Source organism: Grus americana, chromosome 8 (genome assembly GCF_028858705.1).
Source record: "Grus americana isolate bGruAme1 chromosome 8, bGruAme1.mat, whole genome shotgun sequence".
Lineage (NCBI taxonomy): Eukaryota > Metazoa > Chordata > Aves > Gruiformes > Gruidae > Grus > Grus americana.
This window is the reverse complement of record NC_072859.1, coordinates 30531876-30552763: the sequence shown is the minus strand read 5'-3', so window position 1 is coordinate 30552763 and position 20888 is coordinate 30531876. Positions and strand designations below refer to the sequence as shown.

Genomic DNA, 20888 nt, shown 5'->3' with positions numbered 1-20888 from the left:
TTTCATCAAGTCACATCGGTCAAAAATCTGCATGATCAGAGCCATGTATCATTAGTCATTTCTACTAATTCACATGACTGACCTCCTGTCCAAGACAAGCCAAACAGTTTTGGAGGGAGGGCAAGATCTTGTAAGACCCTGTATCAAATGCTTTACTAGGCTCCAACTGCAATATATCTAATATAATCCCTTTGTCCAATAATTTGCCTTTGCATGATTGAGGATGAAATTGCATAATTATTCCTTCTCTGCCTCTCCCCCAAGCACAATACCCTGTGGTTTGGAGCAATTTAAGACTTAGTTCAAGACTTTGTCTCACTTTTCTGCCATCCTGGCGGTCCACACTAAATCCCAACTCTTTCTCCTTCACTTTCTTATTCCTTCCTTCCTGAGCCACTATGGCCCCCACATCCGGAGCTTCACCATTCTTTTTCTTTACCTTTAGACTGCAAAGTCATCAGGACAAAATGTGAGAGAAGATGTCCAATCTGACCAACTCACTTCACACAAATCTTAACAGTGGCGCTACTGCTTTCCTATCCACCTCCCTCTTTCCAAAGGAGGATAAGAAAGACTCTGGATTCCTGTCTCAGTTGAAGAGACTGTTCAGCCCTCTGTAAAACTGCCAGGGGTACCGCCACTTGTGAATGTGGGAGAAAAAGCAGGCTGGCTCTCTCCCAGGGGAAGGGCTTCACACATCAAGCTGAAGACAATCTGGCCCTGCTTTAAAGAGGAGGGACATAGTTCTATTTCTAGCAGGGACATTGTGTGAGTAACTCCCTCTGAAGTCAAAGGATTTTGCCCTCAGATATCCAAGGGCAGAAACCAGGAGCCATACAGTCAGTCTTTGTGCCAGCTGATGGAACAAGCACCCTCCAAGCCATAAAAAACCAGCTCTGAACACTGGGATAAATCTGGAGTCACTGGAAATGTCCTTACAGCCGCAAACAGATTTATGACCCAAAATCCAAACAGGAGTTATCATTGCAACCACTGCTGATGCCAGGAGACATTCATTCCCTGCCTATCCATCCTGTTTGGCTCACAGATCCCAGTGGTCCTCCTCAGGACAGCCACGCAATCTATATGAAAGCATTTGGCTTCTGTGGATGCCATGAATTTTCTGCGTTCCCTACTACGCACACTCGCCAAGTAAGTCTTGATTTAGCTACAGTAATCTCTGCTGCCTGTTCCCACAGAGAGAAATGTTTCTTTTATAGGCTCTGATCTCAAATGGATGGTAATAAACAGCCTACCTTTGCATCAGAACAAGGTCGCTGAACCAGCAAACATGTATAAATTCAGCCAATCCCAGAACTGCAGTAAGAGCCAAGCCTGCCCCAACCACCTTGGCCTGCAAGCTGGCCGCCTTATGTTGGTATATCACAGGCAGAGAAAGGCTGGCCTGTAAATTTGACCTGAGAGATGATGGGACATCAGGGAATTGCACCCTCGAAAGGACAGCAGGCCCTAATTTCTTTTGCCACTGTAGATCCAATATAAGCTACACAACCAAAAGGGACAGACTTTACAGCTTGGCCAGTAGGAGCCTCCTGAGCTTTGAAGGAGCAACAGCACTTTGGCCTAAGAGGGACGTAGCCCATACACAGAGCTGGTGCAGCTCCAGGCACCTCTCCTTCGCAGGCAAAGTGCACTGATTCGCTGACGCGCTGTAGATCAGCTTGAGAAACAGGAATGTTCTGGCGGAGCCTGCTTTCTGGCCGCAATGCTTCCAGGCCAGAGGACTCAGAGGAATGTCTGAGTTGGGCTTGAAGTGTTTTACTGCAAATGGCCACTTTGACACCACCACATGCACATGTACTGCCAGGTTTTACAGTGGGGCTCACAGCACTTCCAGAGCCAACAGCTTTGCAGAGCCTCATATCGAGTTAGCCAGCAATTCAGCATGTGCTCACTGTGCCTTCTTCAGCCTGGGACCCCTGACCACACGATCCTGAGCCCGTTGGGACTCTGGTGTGGGCCCACAGTCTCATTTCAGTCTACTTAGCCAGGACACAGGCAATGGTGTTTTCACCAGTTTTATGAGCCTGACCAGAAGGGCAGATGACACCTGGCCCAGCATAAAGCCTGCCACTACCAAGGGAATCTGCCAGCATGGTTTGAACCAGCAGAGAGAACTTGTGCTGGACCAGCATGCTCTCTCATGTGGCTGCAGTGTTTTGGATCCAGTACTAACAGCCCTAAAGACAGTTTTATGGCATCATTGGGGTAAGGACTTTGCTTGAACTCCTTTGGTTTAAGCCTTGATTTAAGTTAGTGCATAATTCATAATGGGGATGATAACAGATGGCAACTTGTTAAACCACAGGAACTCAATCAGTTCTGATCACATGACAACACCCTAAATAATTTAAATCATATCTTACTGCGAGAGCTGTTCTGCTGGAGCCCCGCATTACAGAGAGACGCCAATGCCACACTGTGGGAATCATCTTCCAAGGCAGTTGTTACCAAGTCCCCTGTTTGCAGAGGGAGAAACTGAGGCACAAGAGCGAGTGGCTTCCACATGCTCACTCCATGAAAGCAGATCGCTGGTGTCCTCCTGCTCCTCTGCACCAGATCCCAGCCATGAGGCCCTCATCTCTCCTGCTCTATGTGTTGTGTGTGTTTACAAAGATATTTGCAAGAGGTAAATTCAGACAAAAGGCATTACTTCAAAAAGAGGGCGGGGGGGTGAAGTGCCTGTCCTCCACAGCATGGTTGCTAACTCCAGGCAGACCCTCCACAGAAGTTTATCACCAGACTAGACCGATTAGCAGGTATATGATCCAACCAGGATGAAGGGGTGATTCAATCCATAAGGACATCCACTGAAATCAATGGATCTAAAAACTAGATTCAGATCTAGTTTTCTCTTTGAGTTTCAGCACCTTCTTTTTCTTTCCATCAATTTCCAGGCTGCCACATGCACTTGAAATCTGGGGCCCTGCAGAAAGGTTTCATTCCCAGTGAGTTGAAGCAATCTTCTGAATGAGAATACTCTTTAGGAAAGAAATGTTCCAGGAATATTCCAACAGGTTCTGGATTACAAAAATGCTTCTACCATCACAGGGGGCAAAGCATCATAAAGAACATAAAACTTTAATGAATTATTATTATAATCTCAGCACACTTATCTCCCCCTTTGAGAAGACACACTGAGTTCAAGTCCTCTCTGGAATTCCAATCAATCATAATCAGCACAGTTAGTCCTAGCTGAAGCACAGGCACTGGCTGCTAACCGTAAGCATAATTAACACAGACTGCTGCCTCCCGCCTCCTGACATATTACAAGGGAACGCTGCCTACACTAAATTCATCCTTAAACATCACTTGACTGCCAGCCCATTTTTACTCTTCACTTCTAAAATCACCGTCGTCTTTTTTTTAAACACTTCAAATATAAAAGTGCTCATGAGCTGACCAGCTACATTCTACAGTAACTGTTACGGGCTCTTCATCTACTGAACAGAAAGGAAACTACCACCTAAAAATCCTTCCCCATCTCAGAGGTGTTTGAAGCCTTGTTTGTTGGTCTAAGCACAATACATGGAGTTCTTTGGCACACTAGTTCTCACCAAAGCACAAGCGTGAACTTTCTCTCCCGTGCACTATTAGCAGTTGGCAAAGATGTTTGCAGAAATACCATTACATAAAACAAAGTTCTGTGTGTACAAGATGAACCAGATTCTCAGCTGGACTAAACTCTTTCAATTCAAGGCAGCTTTGCCAAATGACATGAGCAGAGATACAGATCCGTGTTTCCTCTAAATCTGTGTGTTAGCAGTAAAAGACATAACAGGCGATGGCAACAACCCTGTCCGGATCTTCACGCAATGCTGCAAATCAGAGCATACCTCATGCCATAGAGGATCCCAAAGCAGAGGAGCTTCTGGGGCAGGGTCCAATTCTCCATCACTTTGCTAAGTGGCTCCAAAAGTCTAGAGAAGTTGCAGCCGGGGGCAACAAGTACTGAAGCAGGCCCCAAGGAAAGCATGAACCATGGGTTTAACCACACAGAATCAGTCAAGAGTGATTTTGTCCATTTGAGTTTGGACCTAAGGAAGCCCTCTCTTTGTAAGGAGCAAAATCCATTTTTGCCACCATGAGTGTTCCCAGACAAGGCTCACAGTCTCTCCTCCATGCCCCCATCCCCATGGCTGCCTATATGAGCACCAGTGCAGCCACGCAGCTCTCCCTCGGCTGGGGTGTCAAGAGGAACCTCTCACCAGCAGCAATGGATGCTGCCTGTCTGCCTTGCCTCAAGCCCAGGTTCAGCAATCAGCCCCGAGGGGAGGCCCTTTTTACACACAAGTTATTCAACTTGCTGCTCTCAGAAGGAAACCTGAAGGAACCCGTATCACTCACAAGTCCACCTGTTCAAGCTCCTTAAGGAATGCCTCTTTCCATCTGAAAAAGCAACCTGACAACTTTAATTTCAAGCAAGTAATGACATGTCTGTCTTATTGCACAAACCATCAAGGCACTAACTTCAAAAGCAATGAACCTTACTCTTCACTCTTATTACAGGGAATGGAATTATAGGACATTTTTTTAACATGGGGAACTGGAGTGGTCTGAACCCAGACTGAACTTAATATTCTAAATAGGCCCAAACCCAAATCTCTACTCCGAGAGCTTCCAAACTTCAGGGCAGGTTGCGTCTGGCTTATGTCTCTTGGTTCCAAGCATGCCAAGTCCTGCAGCTCCATGCAGGTCCTTGACATGCTCCCAGCAAACTGGCTACCTGCCTCTGGGGAGGAGAGACAGAACAAAACACAAGATACTACAATACAGTGACCTTGGGTGATAAAATTGCCCGTGGAAAACGAATAGCCGGGAACAGTGAACTGAAGAAACCAGTGCCAAAGCGAGGAGTGCCAAGGACAGCGAGCTTAGCAGAGGGTGGTGGAGGGAGAGGGACGGAGGCCGAGGCTGGGAGTGCGGGATGAGACAAGCCCGGGAGGGAACCGCGACACCCTGTGCCGGGCTATAGGCTGTCCTACAGTGTCCCCTGGTGGCAGCAGCCAAAGCCTGCAGCCCTGGCAGGGCTCCCGCCGGTCACCCACTGCCGGCAAAACATACGTGTGTCTTTGTCTTCTAATTACATGAGTGACTAATGTAAGTGGATAAATAACAGTTGCTAAGTTATTTTGATCTTGCCTGTGGCTATAAGGTCAGGGGATGTTTTTGGTCAAGCTGAAGCATGAGAACTGCAAAACAAATTGTCTACGTGAATGCACATGTTCCGGCTCTGGACTTCCCCGTGGCTACCTGCAGACTTGCCCAGGCTGGTCACAGACCAGACCTGCACAAGGTAATCACTCAGCAAGGAGGCTGCCACATGTACAACGTCTTTCATACATCTGGCCAGCAGGAATCTGAGGCTTTCTTCAAAACCTGGCTTATTGCATTGGAAAGAAGAAAAAATCCGTTGGCTGTTTTTCCAGCTTTCCCTTTCCATTTTGGTTTTAAAGAAAATTCTGGTTCAAAGGCCCAACCTCAGAAAGGTGTAAATCACTATAAAAATACCAAGAGGAGATTTGGAGTGAACTCAGACTTGGAGAGTGCCTTTCCCTTGAGCTAGCCCAGCCAGACAGTACCAGCACAGAGCAGCAAGCTTGCAAGGCCATGGAAAGAAGAAATGAGGCTGGGCACTAAGTCAGGAACTTTCCACTTTCAGATGGCTGGTTTCTCACCGGCACAGGAGTAAGGAAATCACAACGCAGCCAGCAGACCACTGACACACGTGAGCAGTCACTGCATGGCAGACTCCCAAAAAAAAGATGTCACAAACCTCAGAAACCACAGAGCTCCTGAAAGGAGTCATGGAGAAGCAGAGGCAGGGGAGATCCCTGCAGAGATAGAAGCCATTTCTTCCTGTGATGGCAAATCTGTGCTGAATTTTTTTTTTTCATGGAAAGGATCCCCTTCCACACCCCAACTTCTCCCACCATAATCTGACTACTGGTGGTCCACCAGCCAAGACTGCCGGGTGTAGCCCATGGCCTGAGGAAACCCATGGGCTGCTGGAGGAAAAGGCAAGCTCAAGAAGTGGCCATGGGGCTTCCCTCCTGCTGACCAAAGCTACATGCCAGACGTGTTGTCAGTCTGAGCACTGCAGAGAAAGCCCAGTGCTTTGGGGCTGTGGCTGACCCATGCTCCCCAACATTATGGGGGCAAATGTCAGCCAAGCTCTGTTAGCCAGCATATGCTCTCCCACCTAATGCTGTGGTTTAGCTGTCACAGGACAAGAAGAGCTGGTCAGGTAACCAACTCCATGTTAACCCAATGTCTCTCTGCACCCATAGCCCCCCCCGCCTTCCCGCTAGGATTCAGAAACCCAGCTGAGGTGCCTCAGACCCCCTAGTAAGCATTAGGCATAAAAAATATATGTCTTGGAGTGGGAACTGGCAAAGGCAAGCAAGCAGAGACATCATTTGGGTGCCCCTTCCTCTGAACACCTTGTGCTGTCAGGCTTCTTGGTATCTGCAGCTGAGAATGCTCTTCAAGGGCAGGCACTCCCTGCTGTGGGGTACGGTGGATCAGAAGTGATTTTTTTCCTTTTAAAAGCATAAGAGTATCAGCCTGGCAGAGTGCTGAGCAGGTGTCCTGTGCCCCAGGACAGTGGATTCCTAAAACAGAGATGTCTCCTCAGGATCTTAGCAAAAGTGTGCTGAGAGCAGAGCCCAGAGCCTACTCCTCCTGTCTGAGTGCACGACGCTTTCTCATGTGGGTAACTCTGCCCCGCTCTACCCCTCTGCTTCCCACCGAGAGTGCCCCAAGCCTTCCCTCAGCCTGCCCAGGCCTTCCCCAGCAGCTCGTGGTTTCAGGCAGTCTCTGGGAGGTGTGTACAAACTCCTCTGCAATGGGGAAAACCCAGCTCTCCCACTCCCTGTGTAGGTGTTTAGACTTTGACTTTACCTAGGGTTTGATTCCTGATGTGGGCATAGCCCCCAGGGACTTCCCAGCTGTGGGGAGCCAGACAGTGACAGCGCACAGCAGGCAGTACTGGGATGGTGTGGAAATGGAGCTACAGGCACATGGGTGATTTGCAATGCACACAGGAGGTGCACAGTGAGGGGAGGTGACCTCTCGAGTAAGAGAGGTAAGACATTTGGGATGACAGTATCTTTTTTTCTTTTCAAACTAGCTCTGTGGCTCCATGTGCATTTGGGTGAAAGGGGAGAGATATCCATCAACTTGTGCAGCCCCAGGACACTCACCGTTCTGGGGTGCTCTGACCCAAGCACTGCCTATTTCCATCTGTTGCTCCTTCAAGAGTACATGCAGTGAATACATACACTTCCACGTCATGTTGGGTTTTCTTGCTGACAATAATTATTTTGATAAAAGACCAAAAAAAAGAACATAATCGCTCTGAAGAACAGCTAACTTTTCCTATCCCCACCCCCCCACCCCCATCTTGGTGTAACATGAAATTTCAGTAATCTAAAAAGGAGGTAGAGCAGATTAAGGAGATTCTCAAGGACATAAAAAAGGTTGAACACAATGTCAGACACTGCCAGTGCAAAATAACCCACGCAAGGACAGGAACAAGCACAACATGTAGCAGAAATGTGCCAATGTGAAACCATTACATCCCACTTGTTAAAATACCTGTATTGAGCAGCCCAGTGCTCAGCTTCACACTAAATCACTCAGGCAGCTGCCAGGGACAGGCTCTGAGCTACCATAACCCCAAAAGGGCACCACTGAGATCAAGTCAGAGATGTCTGTTTCAAACAAGTCTTCCCAGCTTGCTCCCATACCACCATTACATCTGGAAGGGTAAATTCTCTGAAATGTTTATGTCATAAGTATGATATTCCAACATTTACATAAAAATCTCATTTACAGGAAAAAGATTAAAGTCTTCCACCACTTGTTCAAGAATCCAGCTAGCAGATTTCTGCAGTTTCTTACACCATTTTCTTGCATACAATGATAAAATCACTCGTAAGTTATTTTTCCCACAATTGATTTCACACAGTGCTGAAGCTCCACATAAACCCTCTCGTGAGGTCCTGGAGGGGATGTTGGAATCACCTACAAAGTCTATAACTCTGACTGAGTTTATAAACCACAGTATATATCAGATTCCCCCCCAAGGCTCCAGCAATCGTCCCTTGGCCACCCGGACACTCAGGAAGGGCAGGTTTCTCAGCCCAGATCCAGAGCCCACCGAGGACCATGAGAGGGCAGTGTGTCCTGCAGATACAGTCAGCGTGCCAGGAACTCTCAGAGAAAGAAGCAAGAGTTTCATTTCCTCATTGCAACCACATAGCATCAGCCTTGTTTCTTACACCAGTTAGGCTCATGCTATCCGTTTGGGGTGTATCTGAGCCTGTCTAATCCTACTTGAGACCTTTGGTCAGCCCTAACCAAGCTGGACACTGAGGTGTAGGCCTCAAAGGTAGGTAATTTCCCTCATGTTTGTAAAATCTGGGAGTCAGGCAGAAGAATCACGTTCCCGCTGAGGACAGGCTGAGAAGCTTGCCTGTTACTAGTCATCAGCAAATCCACATGTGGAAAGGTAAAAGACAATTTGATACACTAGAAACACAGCTATATCAATCTTGCTGTTCAAGAAACTGCATGCTTTAAAGAGTGAGGCAATTTATACCTTACAGTAGAGGAATAATGAAAGCAAGTTGCTGTATCTACTTTCAGAAGAATCTTTGAGAAGTACAGAGACTAACTCCCAAGTGCCTGGGGCTGGACTGCTCCAGGAAAAGAGCCATAACCCCCCGTACACCAGGCTGAATCTGCTCCGGATGGGAAGAGTTAAAGCAAGCAAATACTAAGCCTGAATGCAGCCAGGGACAGAGCTGCCTGAGTGCATCTGCTGTGTAGAGGGAGGGGAGAACAGGAGAGGGGGCTGTGCAGCAGGAAAAGTGCCTCTCTTCACCTGAAAATGGGAGATCATGCTGTAACAGGCAGAGCTAATGCGGAAACAATATGCTTCTCCACTCCCGCTCCTGCCTCCATAAACCCACCCCATCGTAAAGACAAGGCTGAGGCTCAAAGGTGGATTATTTTCAACTCTGCCACTAACCTCCTTCGTGGTCCTGAACAGATTCTCCCCTCCTGGTGGGGATTACTCTTAAATCAGAGCACAAGCTAGAGATGTAGGATCTCTCTGCACATTTATAAATAGCTCACCTACACATTTCACAGGAGGGCAAATCAGTAAGCAGCTTTAATGGCAGCCCCAGCAACGACAACGGCAACAACGAAAACACTACCACCTTTCTCCAATGTGTCCTTATTTTCAGCATCCCTCATACTAATAGGGACAATTAAAACCTGGAAGAAGCCCCAGGACGCTGACAAATAGTGACTGTAGGCCAGGCCTGAAACATAGTCAAGGATCAGTAGTTACAAGTCTGTGAAACAGACCGGACAAGTCATATGAACTGAGCACACAACTGGCACCTCTGGTCCCCACCTCATCTTCCCCAGAAGACTGGACCACATCTCACATGTTTTCCGCACCAGGCTGTGGCCCTTCTCCTGCCCGCACACCAGGCAGAGTTTTCAACTTGCCAAACAGTTTTGCACAGATCACAGTGTGGAAGAGAGGAGAGGTTTTAAGGCATAAATAAAACAAGCCCAACCTGGCCAGTGGAAGGAAAGCGATTCATCACTATTAAATCATGTTAAGATCAGAACACCATGGTCAGGACTACCAGTGTTAGGGATGTGATGCAGATATGGGCTGTGCCAGAGTTTCTGCCCCAAGTCCTACAAATCAGGAAGGCTTTGCTAGGTCATCTGATAAGCACCATCTTCAGCAGAACTGGCTCAGATGCTGCTACTGGTCTTGCTTCCAACGCTACTAGGAATTTAGCTGATTTTAAGCAAATAAGTTTTAAATTATTGTGTTGTCTCTGCTTTTACCCATTTGTCACTGTAAAGACCTTTAAAACACAGAAAGTGTTTTCAGTCCTGCTGCACACAGAGCACCTCTCTTTCCACTGAGGTCTCTAGCTTCGACAGAATCAACCTCAAATTAAACAAGATCCAGTCCTGGCCAGCAGAAGGGGACTTTCTGCTGGAGGACAGGATTCATCACTGCTCAGTAACATTAGGATTTACAGACCAGTCAGAGCCCACAGCTCCTCATGCTGTATGGATGAAGTAAACAGCCCCTGCCTCGTAGTTTTTGAAAAGCAGCAGCCAAATGCCACAGGGTTAAAGAAGGGAAGAATTAACCATATCATTATACTTCCGTGTAGTGTCTGATGGAAATTGCCATCTTGTAGTAAAGTGATTTCTGCTATGATTAGTTGAGGATTGAGGGGAACAAGACTTTATTTCATGCTTTATGAAAAAAGTGTGGATGTACTTGTGAGAGCATTACAAAGGCAGCAGAGACTGTGGCATTTGGGGACTGATGACGGCCTTGCACAATGTAATGCAGCACTAGAAGCAAGGGGAGTTGTTGCTGCAGTATCATAACAGATCAAAGGCTGGGAGCACCCTAGGAGTGAAAGGAGTAGCTGATAACAGGGTACAGTAACAGAGCTGATACATGGGTGTGACTCAGCCCTGAAGCACCTTGCTGGTGAAGATACTCAAATGAGTCAATGACAGATCAAATGCATTGTGAAAGGGACAACATGGCTGTGCGTGCCAGCAGGCAGATGAGGCATGAGAAATCCAAGGCTTTAGGCTCTCACAGCCTTGAAGAACCTCTTGGTATTTCTGAAAACTTAAGCCTTGTGTTTGAACCAAAAATAATCTCACATGCTTCCGCCTCCCCTGTAGTCCCACCTGCAGATCCCTACACAGAGCATCAAGGCCTTCCTCTGGCACAGAAGGGCTGCTGCTTCCCACCCCAGAGCTGAGTTTTGGTTTCAGCTGCCCTTTGGTCTGCACTTAATAATCTGCATGAAATGACAGAATCTGCCCGAATGAGAAACTGAGAAATCCCGTGCAAATACAAGTGAAGCAATGGTAATCTTAAAGAAATTAAAAAGGGAAAGAGGTTCTTCCATCACAGCTCCTCTGCCTAAATACCCCCATATTTTTAGTCAGGACAGTGGTTTTCACCTCTCCCACCCTCGAACTCTGGCATGGGGCTGCTGGTGCCAAGCTGCTGCAGTGCTCTAGTGTAAAACCCTGGCAGCAGGAATGTGACCTCAGGTTTCCACATCACTGAGGGCAAACAAGGTGGTGTTTTGATCAGGAGAGGAGTTGCAGACCAGTCTTTAATATAAAACATTTTTTGTTCTGATTTAAGCCCAGCACCACAAAGGCCTGTGTTGCTGTGGAACAGAGTAAAATAAAAAATAAAGGCACCAGATCTGTAAAACAGTTTTTATTTGGTGATTCTCTTCCCTCAGCAGACTCCTTCCTACCTATTCTGTGCTTCACTAACTACAGCTTAAAAAAATCCTCCAGCCTCACAGACTTGTTTCTCAAGCTTCAATGCAGAATTCAGACAATGAGAAACTGAAGAAACAGGTCTTGCTTTAAAGGTCAAAACCTAATTCAAAAGGAATCCACGCAGGACAAAAAGCCAGCAAGGAGTTCCCTGTTGCTCTATCACATTGCGCCACATTTCAGCCTACACCAGGGAAACACCAACTGCTTTTGTTCCTGGATATCAGATAGACACGCACTACAGAAAACAGCCTTCACCCTCAGACTACTGCATGTTACTACAAGCACTGTCGCTACACTGCACTGTCCTTAGCTAGACGAATGTAGTCCATAAGTTGAGCATATCCCATCAGCACTGGATTCACTGTACTGTTTTCCACCTTCCTAAACGGAGTCTCCATGCTGTTCCCCTCCACAGTCTCTCACTTGTTTGCATTGAATTCATACTCCTATTCACAGCTCTGCTGATTATAAGAAGACTGCAAAGCCTGTAAACGTTGGATTGGTATCACAACAGCCATGACACTCAAACTCGGAGTGTCATACCACATCTCCCCTCCCTACAGCAGTGTGTTAATGTCAGTGGCTCTGCATCACAGGATGGGAGGGCTCCCTGAGAAGGGATCAGCAAGCAAGGCTGGGGTGATCTGAGGACCAAATAAAAGCACCCAAAGGCTGCCCTGTAAAACTCCGTGGTGCCTCACAGACTCGTACAGTGTAACAAGAACACCAGAAGTTTCCATTTCAGATTGTTTCACTTCTAAAATATCACTGCATGAGTTTGTCCTGCACAAACTGAGCTCTGCAGTCTGCTGTTACGTCAAGTTTCCTCAGCTAATTTGGCTGAAGGATAGAGTGAGCATTCAAGTGCCTGCCCCTGGGTGGGTCTCTCAGGGTACCGCTGCAGCTTGACACTGAATATCCTGTTTGTATTGTTTCTCCCCTTCGCCAGCAGCTCAGCCAGGGCCACTCCAGAATCAGAAATAATTCTGTCATTGCAGTTCATCTGACACTGAACTCACATGTCAGCACGTCATTCATCTAAAATGACAGTAAAGAACTGTAACCAACACAGGGAGAGAAATGATCTTTTAAAGAAGTGATTTTACCTACAACCACACACATTAAAAATGCATTAGTCATAACTGCAGGTTTTTTCAGGGCTCTGTTCCAAATCTGATTCTGCTGAATGGCTTCACTCTGCATTTCTGCATCTTAGTGTTTTAAAGTTCAGCCTTAGCCTTCATTTTCTCCAGCTTGTGAAGCTTGTTTCAGGAAGAATGAACAACCCCCTTGCAATTGTTTCATTTTCCAGCCCAGAGCTGTGGAGATGTGTTGTGAGACCCACGAAACGGTCTGAGTTGAAGAGCTGAAAACCCATACAGTGAAGCAGAGGGGGCAGATCTGCTCAACCCCTGGAGTCAACTGTTCTCTCCTTTCAGTTGTGTTTCCCTTAACATACTGTTCAACTCTTTTCACGCTCATGTCATGCTGCTTCCATTCAAGGGAAACAGTATGAAACTTCAGTTTTGTATTCAGGAGACCAGCGGGTACTCAGCTTCTGCTGCAGAAAAAACAGTCATGGTTCAGCTCCTCTTCCCTTTGGATGCTAGAACAACGGGGACAGACTTGCTGGAGGAGGCACATCAACACCACGAGATCTGTTCACCTTTCTTCTTTCCCTTTCAACCCCACTACAGTTTGTAGCAGTTGTAAAAATTAATACACGTTGAGGAGCTAATGATACCCATCCATCCCCCTATAAGGCTTGTTAGATACCCATCTTAAAAGCACTGTATTAAAGCTAAATATTGTAATTACGATTACTAGTGTACATGAGTTCCAGCTTGAAACTAAGGTAAACCGCCTCTTTGCAAATCACTGCTGGCAGCAGGGTTTGCCTTGGCAGCTACCCCAGTTACGCTCCTTTCTAGGTGGCCAAAAGCTGTGAAGGCAGCAAAAATTCCTAGCGTAGACAAAGTCTGAAAGTATATTGCATTAATCTGTCAGCTGGTGCTTGTGAACAGACTCACACACTTCTTGTGTCTGCTAAAGTCTTTGTTTTGTGTGAGGCTGCACAGCTACCTGAGGAGTCAAACGCGTCTTGTTATCTGTCTGTTGCAACTGTACTTTTCAGGGGGTTTACATCCTTCTTCACTACACAAATACTTTTAACCCCTCTACAAGAGGTAATCAAACACCATTCATCAATATCTACATATAAGAAATGTGATTTTCAATAATTCAGGGGGATTTGCACTATCTGGTGTCTGAGACACTTTCTTAAAACCCACCTATTACATTTAGCTACAAATAAAGCAGAAGCAGGAAACTGGAAGAGAGTGGGTGGGACAAGGAATAAAAGGAAAGGAAGAGGGGAAGGGAGGATAAAGTCATTCCAGAAAACCTAAATTAATTCTTTGCAATACTATCCAAAAGCTGGGTTCTGCAATATCTCAGATACTCTTTCTTTAGGTATCATTTGCTTTGCTGTCTCCTCTCTTAATGTAGTTCAAGTCTACAAAAAAAGCATTTACCCTGCAGCCTGTAAAGAGTGTTTCTGTTCATCTGGCAGATAGGACAGAAGCTTTTTCTTATAATCCTAAAATCCAACTATATTAGGTGCCTAATCCCAAACTATTAACATCAGTGAGAAAAAATGTGTTCTTCCCTTCCAAACAAAGGAGCTGGGTTTCATATAGGCTCACGCACACTCCTCATTCATGCAACAACTGCAAAGGAATTTCTTCTAGCTACTGTAACTCCAGTTTCCCTACAACTCCTGCGCTTACGTACCATACAGTGGTGGAGCCCTGTAATTAAATTTTGTCCTGATTTCCCATATTTAGTCATTATTTATAAAAGATTTATGAAAAGTAAGTTTTAGCTCGTACTAAGCTTCCCTTGGTAATATATTCCTATGGTGCTTCTAACAAAATACAAGAAAGATGCTCTTTTATCATGAGTAAAACATGTGCATGAAATTAAAGATTTGGTGGCAAAATAATAAACTTTACATTCCCTTCTATCAAAGCCTCTAAGTATATATATAAACAATGGTGGCTGCGAAGGTACAACAAAGAGGGACACAAAATCAGGGTTGCAAAGGATGTTTTCCGATTACATCTGAGATTTTGGTTGGAATTCCCCAACAGCTGTAAACAAAAAGGGAAACCTCCAAGTTCAACAAGCCAGAGAGTCACCTCTTAGTTTGCTGCCTGTGTATGTTCCACCAGAACAATACAGCTGTTTCTCTGAGGGAAAACACTGCATTCGCTGTTTAAATAGTTGAGAGGGCTGTAAACACAGGGCTGGCTTTAGAACAGGCTTATGAAGAAAAGCATAAAAGCATTTTCAGTTAAAGAGACAAGTTAACCGAACACTCCTACTGCCACATGTCTGCAGAAGTCATTGCAATTCTCCATCAAACTATTTTTAGGCTACCTGGCAACACCATGGTCAACCCAAAAAGCCAGGTTCGATGTCACAGCATGACCACTTACCAAAACAGTAGTTTCTGTTCCAAAATGTCTCTTTTCTGTAACATAGTGGTTCCTCGTGTCCAGATGTGCTTCAGGATACACATATGATGCATTCCATAGAAAGAAATTACGTCCCATAAAGTAGCACAATCAGATAAGTAGTAAATGTGTCATATCAAACTGGCAACTACACAGGCACAAACTCCAAGTTATCCAAAGGCAGATCTTGAGGATATTTGCTCCCCCCTTCAATTTCTTTCTTTGCCTTGTCTCCTTGCACCTCCTGGTGCCCCATCAGGAAAGACTCACCACTTTTCTTGTTCTCAGTTAGATGAGTTTGCTATGCTTCTCCCTGCAACTTTTCTTGAAGTGACAACTCATGAAAAACATTTGCAAACTGGAACTTCCAGGCTGAATAACTTCTAGAATAAGATGCACCCATTCCTTCACTAAGCTGGACTGTAAAATCTTGTCCTTTAAGTAGTCTCAAGAGAGATTAAGTCAGTGAAGTCTGTAAAAACTAATTTTAGGACCAGTACACCTCACTGTCAGTTATGTTGAGCTGCTGTGTCCAAGTGTTACCCTTACATATTGGTGAATTCAAATTCCCTTCAAACTTCCTTCAGGACAGCTGGACTATGGTGTATAGGTAACTTAACGGCAAAACACTGCTTTCTTAGTCACCTGGGATTACAATCAGTTCCTCCATTACTTTTGGTATGTTTTCATTAGTTAGCTCAGCACAAATTTACAGGAGCACTTCCTGGAAATAAACCTGAAAGCAATAATGACATCTAATAAAATATATTACTTTTTCCTACAAACTTTTCTTCCATTATTAGGGGAAAATGATGCCAACTGACTTCATCAAGCTGTGAGGATTAAACCATTATTTATAATATGCTTCAAAAATGAGAAAGTTTAATTTAAATGTTGGTCACGTGAGTAAGCAGTGAGTCAATATTCAGCATATTAATTGAATGCATTTGAAGTGCCGGAATTTTTCTGAAGCCTGCCAAGCTTGAGCCATAACAGTTTCTTTTATAACTGGAGATCACCATGAATGAAAGACCTTCCTTAGATCCAGAAGCCAAAGTTGAGAGTCATATGCACATTACCTCCATTCCACTGAATGTCACCCTACAGAAGGAAAAAAAAAATCAGAGATGAAGGAGCTGTGATTAACTTTTGGGTCACTATATAAGGACTATGAGACCACTGGTGGCATACTGCAATCTAAAAATTAACGCAAAACCCTGCCAGTCCAACAGACTGAACCATCAGTTTGTGGTTTTTTTACAGACAAACTCAGGAGCAGGGACAAGACACTGAGCTCTGAAAGTTCACGTAGGTTAGACACCTAAATACTGTTGGTGTCCCCTACACTTCAAAGTTTCCTTTTTGCTGAATGTGATTTGTATCTAAGACTTCAGACAGCTCTTGCTAGATTCTTAACTCCGGTGCTCTCAATGATGTCAGCAACCGTTAACACAAAATAGTTTGCCAGAAAACACGAGCCTCCAAAGACAAATGTACATATGCAGACACCAGCACTGATCTTGACAAAACTTTTACCTGTTTCCTACTTCCTCCTCCTCTCTGGACATAGAAAAGACATTATTAAAATGAGGTGGTAAATTTTGTCTGGGAGATTGCCAGGATATCCAGATCTACTGATTTTTATGCAGTACCAGAGTTCACTGTGCTTAAGAAATATATACAACTGATTTTCTGCTTTGGGCACTAGCAATTTTTTAATTTTTTTAATTTTTTTGCTAGTTGATTGCACTCTGATTCATTTTATGTGGATTTGCATCTCTGTTTGCTATTTATCAAACATGTATACAAAATTATACATGTTCTCTTTCCAGGTTAAATAAAGGTGGCCAAACCCCCTAAGTCCAGACCAGTAATTATTGTCTTTTAGCAGGATATATTACACACTTAAAGAACACATTTCTACAGAGAAATAAGCTGGAAGCTGGCAGTGCTGAGCCTGCAGACAGTAACTTCTCAGTGTACTCTGTGACCCACATCCTCCACTCGGGCAGGCCCAAAGCTCCACAGCTCACCTCCTCCATCCGAGGACTCGCTGCCCAGCTGCCACCTACCAGTGGGTGCCCAGGCAGGGCAGGAGCTTTCAGCAGGGGCCAGGTTTCGTTTCGCATTAAAACCGCCCCTCATCATCTCAGAGAAGGACACCTGCCCACTGCCTGCCCCAGCTGCCCGCTCCCGGCCCACAGACACCCACCGGGTGCGCCGGCCCCTGCCCACTTTCCCGCCTTGCCTAGCTCCCCCCCGGGCCTGTTCGTGTTTCGCTGGGAAAACCCAGTCACCGCCCCGCCGGCCGTGCCCCTGCGGGACTTATTCACTAGTAAGAGCCGTAATTAAAGGAGGAACTACCGGCAGCGGGGCAGGAGACCGGCCGGGCAGCCTCCTCCTGGCAGCCCGGTTCCCGCTAGGCGGGCTCCGCCGCACAGGCCCGGCCCGGCCCGGCCCGGCCGCTGAGGTACCGCCAGGCCGCGGCGAGGCCCGACCCTCCGGCCGGGGTCCCGTTCCCCTGGCAACGCCGCTCCCCCTCACGTGACCCTCACGGGCCACGCCCACCCGTTCCCGTTGCTAGGACGACGGCCGCTCCCTCGCATTCCTCCCCCCCCTTTCCCCCGCCAGTCCATTCATGCCCGGGCTGCGCCTCCCCCTGTCACGTGACGCGGTCCCGGCGTGCGCTCCCCAGCCGGGCTTCGACCGCCGCTTCCGGGCTGAGGGCGGGGCGGAGGGGGCGCGTGTGTGAGGGCGCGCGCGGGGGGGCGGGGGCGGCCGCTGCGGCGGCGGCTGAGGGGAGAGGCGCTCCCGTCAACATGGCGGCGCGTGGGGCGGGCAGCGCCTGAGCCCGGCGCCCCTCGGTTCGCACCCCCCCCCCCCCTCCTCCTCCCTCTCCCCCGGCCCGGCCCGGCCCGGCGCGGCGCGGCCATGGAGAGCGAGGAAGAGCAGCACATGACCACGCTGCTCTGCATGGGCTTCTCGGACGCGGCCGCCATCCGCAAGGCCCTGCGCCTGGCCAAGAACGACATCAACGAGGCCGTGGCGCTGCTCACCAACGAGCGGCCCGGCCTTCACTACGGCGGCTACGAGCCCATGGAGAGCGGGCAGGGCCCGCCGGGCGGGCACGGCTCCCCCGCCGGCGGGCAGGGCCCCCGCGGCGGCGACGGGGACGGCGGCGGCGGCGGAGGCGGCTTCGACCCGCCGCCCGCCTACCACGAAGTGGTGGAGACCGAGGTGAGCTGCGGCCTTGCCCCGGGCGCGCTGCCCCGGGGCCGGCCTCCTGTCAGCGCCGGCCTCCCCCCGGGGCGAGTGGAAGTTCCCCGGGAGCCTCCCTGCTGCGGGGGTGCCGGCGGGCGGGCGTCCCCCCCGGGGCGCGGGTCCCGCGGGAGGGTGCCCCAGGGAAGCCCCCGCTCCCCGCGGGGTCGGCCCCGTCACCCCACGGGCCGGGGACTTCTCTTCCGACCGCCCGACCGCCTCGCTGGCTTCCTCCCGTTCGGTGCCGTGGAGTGCGCGCCGGGGCTGTTCGTTGCGGTCGCTGCAAAGTGAGGAGCAGTCAGGCTTTTCCTTGGCATTCTAGGAATCCGTGGCTACCGTAGGGGTTTTTTTTTTTTCTCTCCCCACCCCCCCAGCCGTACCTTCTTGCATAATCCGAGTGACTAACAACTGTCTAATTTTTTTTCACTGTTTGCACAATGTGAAGGAAAGTGCAGCCTGGGTATTACTTTGCATACAGTTTTATTTGGGTAAGCTAGGCATAAATTCTGAAATAGGAATGCAGTGAGTTCAAATACTTGCAAAACAAACGTTTTAACTTAAATTATAGCTGTGTTCTAAAATAGACCTGAAGTAGAAGTACTGGAGAATGCCAGCCTTTCTCAGTTCCTCTCCTTCCTCCTTGCCTGCCTTTTTCTTTTCTCTCTTCCATCCTCTTCCAGAACTCAGAACTCCTCAGCCAGCAGGTACACTTATGGCGCTTTCCCTGCTGCCTTGTGGCACTTAGCTGTAAGGCCTTTTCCTCCTCCAGATCTTTTTTCCAAAACTTCCCAGAGTGCTCATATGAAAAGAGACGATTAGTAGTGACCAGACTATGGAACCCCTGGGGATGAGAACAGAACAGCCCTGCTGTGTGGTACCAAAGGGCCACCTTGCATAGTCTCTGTCTCGAGAAGCAGGTGCCTAAGCACGTGAATAAACCCAGGGAAACTCATGTATCCTTCCAGGCTTCAGTGAACAGTATCATGGGGATTTCCTGGCACTAGAAGTGGTATCTTTGTGTGTACGTGTGTGTCTGTATCTATAAATATATATGTATGAAGAATACATGCACATATATTCTTGTACATAGCTACACTTGCACAGATCATCTGTATCCATAGCCTCAGTATATTGAAGTCCAGTCTTGCAGAATAAAGGTATGTGATCCTGATCACTGAATTAACTGGGTTAGATCCTTAGCTCATATAAGCTGATGATGTATGCTAGTAAAGTAAGGCTATCTGTGGGGTGGCATGTGTGCTGTGCAGAAGAGGAGTCGCTGTTTAACTTCACTGATCGAAGCAATAGGGTGCTGGTTTCCAGCCTTTGCTTCGAAGGGTTGGGAGTGAATGAGAGTTGTGCTTGTTTGCATTCAGATCTCTGTAGCCATCAAGAGGGTGGATTTTCCTATCAGGTATAGTTATGGTTGGGGCAATCTGGGTTGTCAGTGCGACATTTCAAGAGAAGCTGTCTGTGTAAACTTCAGAGAAGCACTTTTTTGCCCTCCTTATTACAAATGACACTTGGACAACTCTGACCAAGAGGAGCTTTTTCGCTGTTATTTCAGCTCGTATGTCTAATCAAACTTACATACGTGTTATAGTTTCCTTTGCCACTCATTTTCTTGCTGGCTTTGACTTGTGTTCTTGTTAACCCACAGGAGGGAAACCAGAACATTTCAATGTAGGCAAATGACTGCAAATCCACAAAGTAGGCATTTCAGAAGGATTGAAGTATCTTGCTATGTTAAATTTTATATAAATTCAGGTCCTAATTTAGTGATTGGATTCATTTGCATATGGGCGTCAGTCAACTCCTGCACATGTATGCAAAACAATATTCTTGTAATATAAGAGTTATACCTGTAAAAATCTTAAGACTTGGAATTTTTCACTGTGTTTATTTGTCTTAATACTGCAGTACAACCTAGCAGCTTTTGACATATCATTTTTTCCCCCTTTTATAAAATATATTTGATCAGTTCTTGGAGGTTTTTTTTATTCTTCAAATGTAGTCTAGGACTACATTTAATAAACTACAGCTGTTATTTATGTGGTTAATCAGTAAGTAGTTTTCCATTCAGCACAAGCTTATGGCATATGAAGCTGTACAGAAAATCATTGCACAGATAGCTGTATTATTCATTGTAGTCATATACATTATGCTGAAACATATTGTAGCCCATGCTAGCTTGTGGTAATTCAGATGTTATTTCTGGGTTTCTTCCTCTCAGTATCCATCTCTCTTTCTAACAGCTCTTAGAGTGTGTATTCCTCATCATCATACCAGTTTTACTTAGTGGGGAGGTAGTGGTATGTTAGTTTTTTGGTTTGATTTTTGGATTTTATATATCAATAATATACATGAACATATAAATCAAAAGAGCATAATAACATTTTCTGGTCTAGTAATCTTCCTCATGAACAAAAGATAGGATTAGATTTTTGTTTTAATTTAAAAATAAGAAGAAATCTCTAGTCATTCTCCAAGAAGTGTGTGTAACAGGTCTGTACTTTGTATTTACATTCTTTATTTTGGCTGAGCACAGTTTACCATGCATTAAGAATAGATTTATGAATGATTAAACACTCTACATTTTCCCTAATCAGTAATGAATCCATTATGTTTGCATATGCTTATTTGGTTTCTATTACATAATGTTAGAATCTGTTCTGTTCAGTAAGCATGTTGATCAAAGAAAGGCTTGTCTGTTGGTTT

The 20888-nt window shown here is 46.6% G+C and overlaps 1 protein-coding gene and 1 long non-coding RNA gene across 5 annotated transcripts in view; one reads left to right on the top strand and one right to left on the bottom strand.

Annotated features, from left to right (window-relative positions):
• LOC129209655 (uncharacterized) overlaps positions 1–17435 on the bottom strand; it is a 342277-nt gene extending 324842 nt beyond the window's left edge. For both annotated transcript variants that reach the window (XR_008578134.1, XR_008578135.1), the window contains exons 1-2: positions 17277–17435; positions 14895–16013 (exon numbers count right to left, since the gene is read on the bottom strand). This is a non-coding gene — a long non-coding RNA (uncharacterized LOC129209655). The remainder of the gene's footprint in view (positions 1–14894; positions 16014–17276) is intronic.
• A 243-nt stretch (positions 17436–17678) lies between these two features.
• USP24 (ubiquitin specific peptidase 24) overlaps positions 17679–20888 on the top strand; it is a 65739-nt gene continuing 62529 nt past the window's right edge. For all 3 annotated transcript variants that reach the window (XM_054833384.1, XM_054833383.1, XM_054833382.1), the window contains exon 1: positions 17679–18149. In XM_054833384.1, the coding sequence (XP_054689359.1) occupies positions 17844–18149 (306 nt within the window). In that variant the 5' untranslated portion in view covers positions 17679–17843. The remainder of the gene's footprint in view (positions 18150–20888) is intronic.